General features: G+C 51.5%; 4 protein-coding genes across 4 annotated transcripts; 1 reads left to right on the top strand and 3 right to left on the bottom strand.

Moving 5' to 3' along the window:
* Window positions 1–351: 351 nt before the first annotated feature.
* On the bottom strand, window positions 352–2,554 carry STEHIDRAFT_60770 (uncharacterized protein; the record flags this gene model as incomplete). The annotated part of the gene is made up of 12 exons (XM_007305718.1): window positions 352–603; window positions 689–720; window positions 785–827; window positions 903–1,040; window positions 1,104–1,390; window positions 1,449–1,477; window positions 1,535–1,559; window positions 1,622–1,780; window positions 1,845–1,871; window positions 1,936–2,124; window positions 2,185–2,398; window positions 2,468–2,554. The coding sequence occupies 12 exons, from the start codon at window positions 2,552–2,554 to the stop codon at window positions 352–354; spliced, it is 1,482 nt and encodes a 493-aa protein (XP_007305780.1).
* Window positions 2,555–5,813: 3,259 nt separating this feature from the next.
* Window positions 5,814–6,670, bottom strand: STEHIDRAFT_158759 (uncharacterized protein; the record flags this gene model as incomplete). The annotated part of the gene is made up of 3 exons (XM_007306115.1): window positions 5,814–6,094; window positions 6,194–6,217; window positions 6,580–6,670. The coding sequence occupies 3 exons, from the start codon at window positions 6,668–6,670 to the stop codon at window positions 5,814–5,816; spliced, it is 396 nt and encodes a 131-aa protein (XP_007306177.1).
* Window positions 6,671–8,088: 1,418 nt separating this feature from the next.
* Window positions 8,089–8,388, bottom strand: STEHIDRAFT_132540 (uncharacterized protein; the record flags this gene model as incomplete). The annotated part of the gene is made up of 2 exons (XM_007306114.1): window positions 8,089–8,115; window positions 8,194–8,388. The coding sequence occupies 2 exons, from the start codon at window positions 8,386–8,388 to the stop codon at window positions 8,089–8,091; spliced, it is 222 nt and encodes a 73-aa protein (XP_007306176.1).
* Window positions 8,389–12,924: 4,536 nt separating this feature from the next.
* STEHIDRAFT_81903 (uncharacterized protein) lies at window positions 12,925–14,630 on the top strand. Its single transcript, XM_007305768.1, has 2 exons — window positions 12,925–13,047; window positions 13,106–14,630. The coding sequence occupies exons 1-2, from the start codon at window positions 12,976–12,978 to the stop codon at window positions 14,063–14,065; spliced, it is 1,032 nt and encodes a 343-aa protein (XP_007305830.1). The 5' UTR covers window positions 12,925–12,975; the 3' UTR covers window positions 14,066–14,630.
* The last annotated feature ends 973 nt before the right edge of the window (window positions 14,631–15,603 follow it).

The following is a 15,603-nucleotide window of genomic DNA, read 5'->3' as shown; positions in this document are numbered from 1 at the left end:
AAAATGCTTCGCTATCCTGGAGAAGATGGCCTATATTGGGTGACTTCCCGTAGGATAACAAAATGTCTATTCAACCTAAAATGGACTTGGAACGTCTTCCGTGATGAAAGATCGAGGCGGCCCATTGACCAGTGGGCAACATCGGGCTGAACTCTGGGCGAATAGATGATTAGATTATCCTACGGCAAGTCACCCGTTGGCTTCCTGTGTTTATTTCTCTCTTCGTCCCGGGAGGGATCAGAGGATATGAACACAAAACCCGCCATCAAAACATTATACCCGATTCCCAGACGTGCTACCACCCTTATCCACCGTCATCATGATCTTGTCCCCAGGTCCCAAATCCTTGAACTACACCCAACAACAAAACGCAAGGATATCTGTGAGTAACCTGCATCCACGCGCCAAGCAGAGAAAGAAGAAAAGAGCAAGACGAGAAGGTTTGACAAAACGCACCGTCAACTCCCTCGTCCGATGCAAACTCTCGATCTCGTCTACCCGGTCCCGGACGCCGTCGAGTAGATCGTCGAACCCTTCTTCCTCGACGACTTCGCGGGCAGCTTGCAGCACGAGCATGCTGTCCGGTCGGACATCGTGATTGACCTGTGAGTGAAGATTGGGGTCGAGTGGATGAATGGTGAGCGGCGGATGAGGGGAAGGTGCTGCAGGGCCAGAATGAGCTACGCACGTCTATAGAGATGATGTTGGCTCTGTCGAGCTCTGTGCAATGGCGTAAGGTCGTCAGAAGTCGGACCTGAGGCAGGGGATGACGAAGAAGGTATACCTTCCAGGAAGTCCGGCCTCGTCATTATCTGTCGGCATTGATACTGCAGACAACCACCATGACGTATGATGAGTTCGTTGGGCATTAGTTGTCAAGAGACTGAGTAGAGCAGACGCACATAAGGTATTGTAGGAAGCTGCAGCTCAGGGACATGCTTCTCCCCGTTCGCGATCTTCTCTTCTCGCTCCTTCTCCATCGCTTGTCTCCGCTTCACAAACTCACGCATGAGCAACCATGAACACGAACTCCATTTTTGCTTCCCACGGAACACATCAGCATCGCCGTTCATTCACATCCGCTCATGAAAAGAAAAGCCCACCTCATCCATAACATCGTCATCACAATCCGGAATCAATCCAATCTGCGAAAGTAACCACCCTTTCTCCACACGCAACATATGTTCCGCCATCTCCTCCATGTCCTTCGCCCTGCTCACTCGGTTTAGGTACGACAATCTTCCGCCGACGAGGGATATGACGTTGTCGAGGGTTTTCGCTGTGGTTTTCGGGAGGTTCGTGTTGACACGCATGCGTGCGCAGGCCGCGCGAGCTTCATTGTTGGAGAGGTCGTAGATGGTGAGGACGTGCATTCGGGAGGCATTCTTACCTGTTGGCGGGTTTGTTGTTGAGGTTCGGATGCAAGCGCATAAACAGGGAGGACGTACGAAGGGCGAGGAAAGGCCAGAAGGAGTCGCTGCGAGTATTGCATCAGTCTTCTGAGATAGGTACAGACATCATCTTGCTTGCTTACGAGCTGAACACCATGGTCAAAATACCTGCGAACATGTGGATCTATCTTCAATAACTTATGATATCAGACGTTCAGAGTAAGAATTACCACTAGCAGCCCAAGCCTCCGCCCTTTGTTGGAGTTGCCAAAGCATATTCTTCCCACCTTCATCATTGTTGAAATAGTGAACATTGTTAATGACCAGTACGAGTGGTCTACCAGTCCGCGTGGCGGAACGAAGTGCAACCTTCTCAAGTTTGTTCATTACTACCCAGCATGAATCCGTTAGTCGGCCACAGAGAGGAGCAGCGCACAAATGTAATGATCATACCGCGCTCGACGTCCAAACCAGCTCCGCCTATGGAAAAGAATGGTCATGTCCGGGATCCCTCGCAGTATCTTTCAGAAGCGAGGAAACATACCTTCCCGAGGATCTCTTCGAGAGAAGAGGCCAGTCTGTGAATCTTCATTGAACTCGTAGTTCAAAGCTTTCCCCAGTCTCAGCCTGAACACCTCCAAGTCAGGATGTGCATCACAGAACGCGACTCCTTCAGCCTTATTAGCCTGCATGGCATCGAGTATCATACTGCCTTTCCCTGCACCCTTTAGCTCTCGTTAGTATCTTACTCAGGTCATCGCGGCTTCAAGAACAGATATACATGCCTTAGGACCGAGAAGCATGAAATAATGCCCTGTCTCATATCCCCATATGATTCTTTCGATGATAGACTGTTCTTTGCGCCGGAGATGCTCGGTCCATGGTATGTCACCGAGTTCGAGCTCGTCTATTGCTATAGATGTGCTCTCTTCATCGGATTTGGGGCGGTTAGCGTGTGTGGCGAGTTCGAGAGCTGGATCATAGCCGGGCGCAAACGCTTGCTCTATCTAAAGGAGTTTGAACGGTGATCGGCTTCAATGTTTTGTGAGAGAAAAGCAGCCACGTTCGTAGCGCACCTTGTCGAGAACATTCTTCTTGTACCAGGCATAGTATGCGATACCACCAACAAAAGCTGTTACGTGGTGATGTCCGACGCCGGTCATAGCAAAGACATTGACAGAAAGAGTGAGCGAAAAGACAAGAATCAGTCATCGTTCCACGCTTGCCAATTTGAAGTAGTCATTCTTTCTTTCGGAGACTGGATAAACATACCTAGGCCTAACCCGAACGCAGCTGTAAGAGCAGCATCCATCATCGACGAATTCCCTCCACCTGATCCCCGAGCACCAACCTTCTCAAGTAATTGAGCTACACGCGCCTCGAGTTCTTCTTCCGTCGAAACCAGCTTCGCGCGAGCCTCATCCAGTGGTTTCTTCCCTCCAGGTTGAGGTTCCTCCTGAGCCCTCAGCGTGCTATGCGTGAATTGACGTGTTCCGAGACTCGGAACGCCACGATATCTGTGCACATTATTCCTGCAGAATTTTGTGCCCGTTTTCGAGATGAGAGTCGACGGTCGTATGAAAGCTTTCATGGGAAAACCAGAACCAACAGAGATTGTGACCGGGTTTCATTATGAACGGAGGCGAAAGCGGATATCAGTGCGCAGGCCCTTGAATGCACTGCCAAGACTCAGAGTCAGGGCTGTACGCGATCACCTGACGTCACTTGAAGAAGGTTCAATGGTGCCACCAAGATTGTGGCCCATATTTCTCGCCAACAGAAACCGCCCTTGGATATTCAATTGTCTGAGAAGTACATGAAGACGCCCAGCAGCTGTAGGTAACGTTACGGTTGCAAAGAAAGAGAAGAACCTTGCTGCATACAAGCTCACCCAACGAGCCCCCCCAACACGTGGTTAGTATCCAGTCGTTCGAACAGTCCATTCGCAGCATACATACCACAGACATCTACACGGGTCCCGAGCCAGTCCTTTTCCCTACGGGGAATACCATAACATAGCAGAACTTTCCATCAGAGATCCCTTTCTATAGCCAGCGAGCTGTGGGCGTTAAATGCAGCTATGTGTTTCAGAGCTAGAACGGATATACTCACACGAGTATGTACGGCCCTACCATCATCAATGTTGGGAAGCCGTCTCTGAGTGAGGAACAGCAGAAAAGGTATCAAAGTTTGCCGAGGAATGGAAGGGTAGGCCCTAATACAGCGGTGTAGCCGAGCCTTTGTGACTGCTATGAGGGAGCACTTAGTCCATCCTTTCCTTTTCAGGCTGGTCGTTTCTGCAACGCCAAAAATGGTCAGCGTTGTGCTGGCATCGCGAATGGAGAAGGCTCGATCCGATTTTACTTACTTGCGATCTAGAGAAAGGCATTTGAATTCTTTAGAACAGCGTTGGCACCGAGTAGGACAACGTTGCTGACGATGATAGGCTGATGGTGTAGACCACGACAGACTCCGATCCGTATATCCTCGATGGCCATGGCCAATCGTTGAATGTTGCCCTATATCAGGCGACGATGTCAAACAATCAAAGTCCGCACTTGTAGTAGTGAACATGCATATCTACCTCCGCTGAAGTACCGAACAGTTCGCATCTGATCCGACCTGTCAAGATCGACAGTTACTGGAACTCTCGTGCAAACATGCGTTATAGACGGCCAAATTTCGTGGCTTGACGCTTGTATGGGACCAAGTGCTAGTGCTTTCGAGAATATGGCAGAGCATTATTTGTACAGCGGGTATTGACGGGAGATAGTGTCATTCAAGTATTCTACACAAAGCCGAATCCTCTTTCAGCAAGGGGAAAACAACAGTCACAAGTCATGGGCACACACAATATTGATATCGCAGGTACTGAACTTACCGCTAGTTGTCGAATAATTGACCATGTCCTATTGAACGACAGATAAGGCACTGTTAGCAGAATCGCACCGTCATCGCAAAGATATCCCGGCGGCGATGAGTACTAGCACCCTTGACGTCGTCATTTTAGGACTCACATGTATCTAACACCAAGGGCAAGGCACTCCTTCAGGCTCAATCTGAAAACTTTCCAGTTTTGTCGCATACCTCGCGGCGAGTGTCGGACTTCTTGGGCAAAAAGCTGCTGTACACCATGACCGCATCGAGCGTAATTTGAGCGCCACGGACTAAACCCCGAGCATGAACTACCCAAATCTGGAAGAATTCCGGATGTACGGGGTGCCACCATCAGAGGAATTGATTTAGAAGAGGGAATCAGGGCATCATCAGGGGATCAGAGATGCGTGGTTGGCGGGGTGACGATTCTACATTCTCGCGCCACAACTTGGAAGCGTCAGGTGGCCCCGGATGAAAGTTCAGGAAAGAAAACAGACCTCGGCCGGGAATAGGAGAGTGAGACAAGGAGAGACTGCAATGAGAGACGTCGGATCATCGTGGTACGCTGGTATATAGCTCAATGCATATGTGGGCTCACCAGCAGACCACATAAGTGTGGGTGAAGCCAATGATCACGGTGGAATGATAGAGAATAGATGAGCGCTTCTAGGTAGTCGGACCGACATGAGCGTGCTGCACAGATATGCTGGACGGTAGCTCACAAGTCGGAGGAATAGCATTGCGATCTAAAATTCTAGCGTTAGCGGGCAAGAAGGTTGAACTCGATCGAGACGCCTTGCCTAGATACATGATAGGAACGCGTTTCGACGACAATTCGGGCTTGAGCGTCTGAGGAGCATGGATGAAGACTGGCGTTATTGGAGGCGTAGCAGTGTTTGAACGCCTGATGCATCAAAGGTGAGAATAGACGCACTACATACTGATAGACGCCACCCCGCAAAATCGGGGCGTGCTGGATTGTGCGGATCGGGGAAGCCCCCAAATGGGCGAGTTCAAAGCGCAAGGCACTCCGGGCCACCTTGAGCCACCGAGAGTCAAACCCGCCCACCGTGATCGACGCATCGATCACAGTACTGCCAAAGACACAATCCTAACAGGCATCAAGTCACAAGTGATACCTTCGTCTGATATCCGCGTTCCCAGGCGGAGCATGCTACCGGGTCAGCCCTCGCACAGATTACACCTCATAGAGTCAAGATCGCGAGAGCGATAGATGGCGGATCCGAGACACAGATGGTAAAGCGAGGATTCGGATGTCCTTGTGTTCCTTGTGCCCGGTGCCACTCGACACGATGATGACGAGTGATAGCAGTTACTTACACCTGAAGACCTGAGGCTCGGAAGTCGAGAAGTCAGGTCCTGAGTACGCCACTCGTGAGCGCATTCAGCCCCACTTCGGGCCCCTGGGACACCCAAAGAAAGGCAGATACGTCTCAGACAGACACATAGAGAATCTTCGGTTAAAACCCCGCAGATTCTTACGAGAGAAAAGGACAAAGCAAGAACCAATGAGCCAAGGGCCATTTAAGCGGCTTGTTGTTGCCGCCATATCACGCGTCGAAGCGTAGGGTGACGGAAAGGGACAGTTATAATCTGAGAAGCCAAAAAGAGAATCGCTGGAAGATGTGCGGTGACGGCTTGTGTCTTGCCAACCTCCATGCGAAGAAGTAGGAAGGCTTGCGGAAGTGACGGACCCTGGAGCTGCGCGGAAGCATATGTATCGTGGATGGAGCTGGATGGAGGACAAAGCCATTTCCGGATTGTGATGGAGGCAATTACTCGAGCCTGAGCCTGAGGGCATTGCGCTGTGCGGACCGTCAAATCAAAGCACAAATATGTCGCAAGCACAAGGCTTTCAAGAACATTCCGTTGGTCGCTCACGTACGACAGATAACCGGACGTACCGACCGCTACCAAATCACCGACGCCTGTTGACGAGAGGAGAAGTCAGATGAGTCGTGACACAACGACGAGCGCGGAAAGTCGAACGACTTTGTCTTCGCGAGCCTTGACATGGGTACAACAAGAGCTATCCATCCCCAAACAATGCGGCAGATAGCAAAACAAGAAGGAAGAAGGGAACATGGGAAGCTCGTGGCTCGTAGGCCCGAATGCCGTAGGTATCCGGGTATTGCGACTTTAGGGAATAACACGGAAGGAGACGGAATTACTCTAGCCTCGTTTTTCCAGAAAGCTCGAGAAAAATGGTTTGCTGAGTTGATGCTGAGCGTTACCTAAAGTTGATGAAATCTTCGGGGACACGCAAGTTATCAGCCATACTGTAACATACGAAGAAGGTAAACAGGAAGCACGAAATCTTTGCTCCCGCTACCGCTATACGCCCAAACTTCGAGCGACGCTCCATCAATCGGACCGAGCATGGATTGTAGGTGGAAAGACGCTTTACATGGCGATCTTTGCAGAGGGAATGCGGCTACAAACGGGCGTAGTCAAATTTCAGGCGCTCGATATCGAGTATCAAAGCGTCAGGCACCGAGCCTCTGTAGGCGCACTCGGACACGGAAGCATTAGATGGTGGGTGGTGCAGAGCGTTAAAAATATAAGTGAAACATACTCTGTAGCCAAAAGTAGCTGGTTATGGTCAGATATGGGGGCTCCATGACTCGGGACCACCTGTACACTTATATGGGACAGGCCTCGACTGTCTGATAAAGGTGAGAAAGAAAAACAAACTGGGCAGGTTTTCGTGTGAGTTCTTGATGTGAGCTTGTAGTCATGCAGGCGCGTCATGAGCTGCTTTCGGCCAAAAACATACTGTTGGGTGTGTTCTTCGTGAGCGATCCGAATGATCCAGGTAGTATTGAGCAGACTACAGATGTCGATATGGATATGAAGTGGCTCGGGGTTCCTTACGGTAGTAGCGTACGATGAGCAGTGACAAGGGAGGATACTGATGGTGGAGTTGATAGAAATTAGGAGCAAAGGCTTCGTCCACGTCGAATTGAAGTGCCTACTACAGTGCTTGGTAAGTGCCTTGTGGAGTGGTGGAGTAGCTTGAGGTCCGAGGTACATATGTTGTGGGTCCATGTATAATCGTCGACCGAACCTGTCATCGTTAAGCCCGTGCAGATCCGATTGGAGGTGTGATACTCCATATACCTTTCGGATGAAGAAAAAACAAACATAGCCTGAAGCTCCGCCGCAGGGAGGCTGGGAGTAGGTTAGAGTAAGTGCCACAGCCACGCCAAGACCGAGGAGAAGATATGGGGCCATCGGGTGGCATGGAGAAAAAAAAGTAAGATAGAAGAAAGGCTCCCTCCAGCCGAACAACTATATGCGAACGAGCAGTGAGTGCGAATTGTAAACACCGTACGGGAAAAGTTCGCACACCATAGAGTCAAAGTGGCTGATGGGAAAGTAGAAGGTCTCGCCAGCAGGAAAATCGCCTTTCGGAGATCGCGTCGAAAGCGAATCAGACGTATAATATCGCATGGAAGTTCTGGTGTCTCATCGAGAAACATGTCGTGATCCCAAATACGTCTATGGGGAAATCGGGAATAATGTGGATGGATATCAATGAATGATGAGATCGCACGGTCAGAGGGCTTCCTCGCGTCCGAGCATGCAAGTCCAACAAACTTCCTAGAACCAAAACACCCTCGCATAAATCAGTCGAACAAAGAAGAAGGCGCACACGGGTCACACCTTGAGACCTTAGTACTATAGAAGGTTTAGATATGTATGCCCCGCGATGGAGGGCCACGGAGCGCTGAGTAGGTCATAAGGATCAAGGATACGCGGGGTTGAGACACGATGTGGCATCTTTGCTCTGTGAGTATCAAACACAGCCCTTCGGACTTATATTCTATTGCGACACACGCCGAAGATGATGAGACGAGTACGATATACTAGGATCGCACGCATCGAGGATGGATGGACATACCCGCGTAGCATTCCCATGTAACGCAACTCCATATTCATCTCCGTATACGGGCGCATAAAAATCAATGATGCCTGACCATACAACACCGCAAGAATAGACTGCAAGGACATGCGTAGCTTGAGGCAGTTCGCGGATCCTAGCACGAACGTCCCAGCCGAAGCACAAATCATCAAAGAAAAAATCAACCAAAATCATGACTCAGACGGGTTGCACACGCACCGTTGACGTTCAAGGGGTGTGCAAACCCGCAAAGATAAACCTCCGAGTACATAGGCATGCGTAGCAGCAAGCGGTACACAGGAACTCGCCGGTGATCCACGCACAGCGAAAACGACTTCGGATATTTTCCCTCAGGACCCATTCGCGTTGGCGAGGAAAGCTGTACAGGAGTGGTGTGTGGCGTGATGTGGCGCGCGGCGTCATGTTCGCGTGTGGCGCAAATTCGACAGGCTCCGATCCGAAGTCACCGAACTTTTTTTGACTTGGAACGGAGCATCAAGCACCTCCCCCACGACCTTATGGATCAGGATGCAGGCTTGCATCACTAAGCAACGTCATAGTCGGTTGCATGTATGGAAAGCATAGGAACTGAGCAAACAAACTCACCGAACAGTGACGAAGCTTGGAGAACGGGGTCTGACGAGGCGAGCCCAGTGCCACAATCGAATCGATTGAACTTGCATTGAGGTGCCGCCGATGACAGAGACAAAGGACATACATCGGGAAAAATCGGACTCGGGGGATCGACCTCGAAGCAGCCAGAACGTTCAGAGAAGGAACAACGATGGGATCAATTACCAATGCCGACGACGACGAAACATGGAGTGAGGCTTGGACAGGTTGTTGTCCGTTGTTGTGTCACAGCTCGTTGCTAGCTCGGGACTTCGAGAAAAATCAAACGGCGACAATAGCCTGGGAGGGCGACGGGTATCAAAAGCACTAGGTGAATAGATCAAGCCGGAGAGTGTCCATTGCAGGCTGTCCTGTCCATGTTGATGCTTTCACCGAGTCGATGATACAAAGTCGAATCTATCAGCAGTTGCGTGCGATAAGTATGCTCCGGATCCCGAGCTAGCTCACAGAGAGATATGGACACGGCGCTGCAGGGTCATGGAGAGTGAGCAAAAGACGGTAATAGACACCTAAAAAGGAAGAAGACGATGCGAATGCGGAGACAGTAGTATGAGCCGGTAAGAGATCAGAATGACGCGTTCAGCGGATTTGGACCTACTGGTGACCATACGATACGGCTCGATGACTCGAACAAATGCTAACGTAGACAAGGAGGCGGTGGTGGAGGCATGGACAGTGAGAGTTCATAAATTTTACAGGACGACGCGTACGCTTTATGGTATGAAAAACGAGTCAGCGGGGTATCGCACAACTGCGGATAATGCGAACGACGGACCATAAGTGCCTTTGTCAATGAGAAGTTGGATCTTGAACAGCACAGCCCTACGAGGAAGGACTACTCGGGACCCATAGCCTGCAAATAGGGTAGACGTCTTCCAGAGTATGGACGAGTGTGGACAGTTGAGAAGGCACACGGGACACATAGAATCGACATGAGAAGCTTTGTGGTCTGGAGCTGGAAGACTGGAGCATGCAATTTTGTGGTGCTACAGCGATCAAGGAGCCTACTATAGAAGGAATTGCGCTTTCTGGTGTCGGTGATGCCCTTTACTCGCGAAGAGAGCGAGAACTAGAACTTGGGGCCTGGGGTAACCTCGAACCCAGCGAGCGCAAGGCATAGAATGAGACAAGATGGCGCAGGGTAGGGCAAAACGAAATGCCCTTGGCAGATTGAGTTGAGCTTGGGGTGAATGGAGAGCACACAAGGGGGTAAGGTGTCGAAACACGGCGTAGTAGAAACCGAAGAGTACAGTGTACATCGAGTTTTCCACGCCGCCAAACAAGATCGGCCAACCTTCACTCTTTCTGTCGATCGAGATCACTGTACTCTTCCTCACAGAACATATACAAGCACGAGTATAGGCCACGCAAGTGTCAGCAAGTTTAGGATAGGACGCCGTGTTCTATGTTCTGTGTTCCAGTATTGTATCCAGAACACCTTCCCTGCGCTCTAAAGCACCCTGGGACCGGTCTGTTCATTAGACTATTGCAAGAATAAGGATAATCGCCCACCTACTTGGACAACTTTTGATCCATGCACAGAACACACACTAGGTACTTACGGCGGGGCGCACAATCGCAACACCACGAAGAAAGAGCACCTCGTCCACCTCGTGTTCTCTAGAGTCTCTTTGTGTGTGAGGTTATCGCAACACAACAGGCGACGGATGCTTTGGCTTTGAATGGAACGGGGACATCGTGATACAGCAGCGATCAAAACGCGAGGACCATTTTAGAGCGAGAAGCGAATGCCTGGAAGAGATGGTATGTGGAGAGAAGGACAATGCATTGCCGCGGCAACACAACGCAAGGATCTCAAGGATAAGATACAAGGGATTTGTTCCGCTGTAACGAGAACAACGACCAATCAGGGGTATTAGAGCTGTGGGAGCGGGCTCGCTAGCGTAGGCAGGGGACTTTGTCACGTTGTGGCCATGTTCGACTTCATTATCCTCCTTACAGTTACTTCGGACGACGAAATTAGGGGGACTGCTTGTTTGGACTTGTGTCCACAAAGGTTTGGAAGTATCAACGAATCAAAGGATCAACAGGACCTCAGATGAAGAGCGGCACAGCACTCACAACAGGAACCGAGGCCGCAAAGTACAGAGAAGACGATCGGGTGAAGCGCTTCCACACTCGTCGAGGAATGGCTCCCACAGCAGGACGGTTAATGCTAGTCATGTGGCAACGGAGATTGCGGTTCCTGTTCAAGCCCGAAAGCTTTTGCTGTAACAGTGTAAATAAAGGCCCGTGTATGCGTCTTTGCTTATCGCCACGAAGTTTCATGGATGAGAACGCCTGTACTGGACATGAAGAGCTATCGCCAGTCACCAGGCGTTCGCACGGCCTGTAAGCAATCCCTCGGAGCGAGTCGTGAAAACTGAGCCATAGTACTCTAGAGTCTCGGACAGCAGTACTATGCCTATCAGCTACCCCAATTCCGTATAATTGAGAGTGGCTAGAGTGCTCAGCTCGCCTCGATCGCACTCCACCGAGAAAAAGATCTCGGATGGATCGGGCTGCTCGCGAACGTGAATAGGTCAAAGGCTATGGCTATGGCGGCTACCAATCACATTGGCGGGGTAAAGAATATGCAGCGAGCGGTTGATACACCCGTGGAACAGGTCTGAATGCCTGTTTCGACTGTTGTGAGATGAAAACTGAAGGGTAGAGACTGACCGGGTGCGGTGGCGCTGCGGAGAGCGTAGAGACTCGGGGTTTGAACAGCCAAAACAAGGAGGTTTCGGGAAGTGTTCCTTCCTATGCGAGAGGAAAATAAAACGGACTGGTCACGACGGAAGAGTTCACTGTACCTTCGGAGTACTGTTCTCGAGAAGCGCGGAGAGCCGGAACAAGGGTGCGCGCCGCTTTGTGTCTATCAGTACTAAGGTCCGACAGATCTAAGAGAGTAGGCCAGAATTAGCTTTGATAGCTTTGAAAAATAAGCACATTGGCAAGGCACCGAGGAGGCGTTGCGCCGATTCTTGCTTTCGAAACATGCATGAGAAGAACAGCTGTCTGTAGAGTCGGCCACGTGAGAATCGTGGCAAGTCTTCAGAAGACATTGAGATTCGAAGGAATAATATGGCTGTCTGAGAAGAGTGAATCTGTTGTGCTTAGAACAGATCGAAGGCGATATCGGCGTGCTCAAGTTTGTGAACATCAAAGCGTTCTACGGCTGGAGGTCTGTGTGGCATGAAAGGATTGGAAAAGGAACATGATTGCGGTAGAGATCGAGCGAGAAGGGCTATGCAGAATAGAGTGATTGGGGCGACCAGCTGGCAGTGGACGACGCCGGGTCGACTGGGGCATATGGCGGCGATGGCACAACGACAATACGGGCCCCGGTGAAAAGGCAGAGCAGAGCACACACGGAATGTGGCACTGCTGGCGCACTGGGCGGGCGTTGTGGCGTTTGTCAGCAAAATTCCACGTTTGGCACCGTCGGGTGAGCACGGTGTCACAGACGGCATTGCCTTTGATAGCGACAGCGTTGAGCGCCCTTTCAAATTTAATAGGAGCGATGTGGATATAACACGGGCTGGCAGACGCGCTGTTTTCTGTCTCACCTTCCTCCTCCCGCCCTCTGTCAATTCTCGCTAATTTTGTGCCCTCTTCCGCACTCCTCGCCCTCTTCGACCCGCCCGGCTTCATAACCCCACTGCAACCCCTCGAAGCAGCCGGCGAACGATTGCCACCTGGCGATCTCATTTCTTACGGCTTCGGCTCGCACACGAACTTGACGAGTCTTACAGCAGTAGACTTGCCAGCAGCGCAGAAGTGAGAGTACTCGGATTGAGGTGAGTTAATTGGCCGAAACCTGTTGAGATTGCCTTGTGGGGTCGTGTCGTGGCCCAGATGAGGGGACCGGAAGCGAGGCCGATGTGGCGTGAGGGGCGATAGTAGGGGTGTTGCGCGCCAATCTGCCGGCGGATCGCGCAGAAAAGATTTTTCTCGGTTTCTGATCCTGGCAAGCGCGTGTGTCTTTATCCGGGCCTACCACGCGGCGCCAGTGCCGCTTCCCTTGCAGCGTTCCCCGCTTTATATAACGATGGACTCACCGTGCCCCTTCCTCTTCCTCACAGCTTCCCCTCCCAATCATCTTCGCCTCCTCCCGTCCTCCAAGTCTCTTTCTTTCCCCCCAATATGGCCGCTCCAGTACCAACCGGCACTCGCCACCAGAAGGTCCCACGCACATCCTCACATAGCGCGCCTACCGTACGTCGTCGCCACTGGCTACATTCTATATTTGGAACTAACACTTAAGCGCCCACAGGCGTCTGACCCCTACCACGGCAACGAGGCCCATGCAAAGTTATGCGCGCACTTCGTCTCTCACCTCTTCGCATGTCCAGAGGTACCACCAGCCCCGGCGGCTCCCTCTTCGACACCCACTCCTCGACTAGACCATTTCATCGCCTACGCTCTCCACCGTACGCGTCTCCATCCATCCGTCACTTTCGCAGCGCTATACCTACTCCAACGCCTCAAGGCGCGCTTTCCCGCTGCGAAGGGCTCATCGGGCCATCGGTTATTCATCTCCGCGTTCATGATCGCTTCCAAGATCATCTGCGACGACACCTACTCCAACAAGTCGTGGTGTATCGTCGGCCAGGGCATGTTCGCCCTTCGGGAGATCAACCAGATGGAGAGGGAGATGTGTAGTTATCTGGAGTGGCAGTTGAATGTCGAGCCGAAGATTTTGAAGGAGTTTGAAGACAAGGTCTGTCGAGACTTCGCCGGCCCTGGGCCTTATCCTCCCATCGTCCTGCCGCAACCCGCGCCTTCCCCCTTCGCCCACCCCGGTGCGAGTTCGTCGACGTCGATACCTTCGTTTGGTCATCGCACGTCGCCGCCCAAGCCGGTACCTGCCGCCATCGCCGCCAACAACACCATGTCCTCCCCATCCCCGTCAATACCAGATACCCCATCGTCTTCCCACTCGACTTCCACTTCCCCCGCATCGTCGGCCTCGCCACCCACGCCACCAGACTCGCACGCTCCTTACGATCAAGTCAAGATCGTCGACGCGTCCGCGAACTCCTCGACGACCTCCCTCGTCCCCAGCGACGCGATTATCGCCGATGCCGTCCACCATCAACATTATTACCCTTCGAAACCGTCGAAGGCGTCCCCCACACCCGCGCCCGCGCCCCAATCATCGACCTCTTCGCAGTCGTCAAAAACCAAGGCCCGCGGGGACCAGTTCGCGTTCGCTACACGGACTGTGTGGTAGTTTTTATTATTCTCCATGTTGTATATTCTCCTATGTTTTCTTTTTTTTCTCTTGTTACATAGTCCTGCTCTGGCTCTCGGCGACACCGAACACGTTACTAATTGTATGCATTACACCCCATAATTATGGACCTACGGTATCTATTCCCATCGTCACCCTCACCCTCACGACATCTCACGGGCGCTCGCATGGTCTCTTTGGTGGCTGCAAGGGCCAATGACAACTTATTCGTTCGCGGGCTACGACGCTTATTGGATTCCTTCACTGCTTGCTTGGGTTTTCGTCCATGCTCTCTCGCACGCTTTTTGTACATTCCCCTTTTTACATTTCTTTCACCCGCTGTTTTTGGGTGTTCGGGTCCACAGGTATATTTGCTTCTCGCTTCTGATGCTCCGCGTTTTTTGTCCAGTTCATCTTCACAGCATGTCCCATTTTTCCCCCTGTCCCTTGCATCCATCATCAGCATCTCTGCATTGCATGTTTGTGTCACTAGTACTTCTCCACATACACTTAGGCATATAGGCTCTCAACCAAAACAAAGCATGAACTTTTGTAATTGTCACCCTTCTCTTGTGTGCCTTGTGTCAGTTCTCGAGTGACCCCGCAATCAAGCAGCTTTGAATGTTCTGATGGACTCGACGAAATGACGGCGCGCGATTTTCGGCGACGCAGTTCGCGATCGCATTTGTCCCGCAGTCCAAGCCTTCTCCGAGAACAGAACATGACGGAATAGACCTTATATGTTTCAAGTTTACTTGGAACTCATTGGCGGAAGATCTGTCCGATCCGCCAATGAGCTTTCGCAAAAAGTTCCAAGTTTTTACTAACATATAAGCCCTAATGACACCGTTGCTTGTTCTTTGAGTGCGAAGATAGGCAAATGGGTTGCCGGTCCCGGCGGTTTAGTTGAACAGCGTAAATTCGAGGGCGCGTTTGGACTTATTGTGCTCATCCCTGCTCGTGTCGCGAAAAGGAAGGACGTCGCTTCAACTTGAAGACTTCCTCGAGCTAACGATGCGGCGACTTTGCCCTGTTGATTCAGGTTCAGTTCCTTCTTTCACCCTACTGTTTCCGAGAGTTAAACGTTGCGGCCGTTAGTTAGTGGAGAAACAACATGCCACGAACGAACAACGTGCCCTCCTCTTTTGCATCTCTCTGAATCTTACACCACACCACTTTCATTCTCCGAAAACTCAGCCGTCATACGTTCGCCGCTGCCAGCTGCGACACCAACACCACCATCGCCATCGCGAACGATCGCGGGGGTGTTCCACCTTTGACCCCTATCAATCGCTGCTCAGTGCTCACGTTTCTGTTGAACCGACCGGGTGCCTCCAGATTTCTGAATCCGCTGGCCTCGTGTTCTCCGTCCGATTACCCTATCTGGAGTTTGGCGGGGCGGCCGGAAGCATCTTTGATTCCTCCGCCGTGTTTTCGTGCCCTCGGTGCGGGGTTGGCCTGGGATGGATATCTGGATGCAGCCAAGATGAGCTCAGAGCGGATCGGGGAACGCGGGACGACCGCTTCTATGCTTCCGG

The sequence above is a fragment of the Stereum hirsutum genome (genome assembly GCF_000264905.1).
Source record: "Stereum hirsutum FP-91666 SS1 unplaced genomic scaffold STEHIscaffold_10, whole genome shotgun sequence".
NCBI lineage: Eukaryota > Fungi > Basidiomycota > Agaricomycetes > Russulales > Stereaceae > Stereum > Stereum hirsutum.
This window is presented reverse-complemented; position numbering and strand designations above follow the sequence as displayed.

What these genes read in the sequence shown, in the direction of transcription:
- STEHIDRAFT_81903 (XM_007305768.1), top strand. Translation starts at nt 12,976, where the DNA reads ATGGCCGCTCCAGTACCAACCGGCACTCGCCACCAGAAGGTCCCACGC. An exon ending in CCTCACATAGCGCGCCTACC is followed by an intron (nt 13,048 to 13,105) that starts GTACGTCGTCGC and finishes AAGCGCCCACAG; the next exon opens with GCGTCTGACCCCTACCACGG.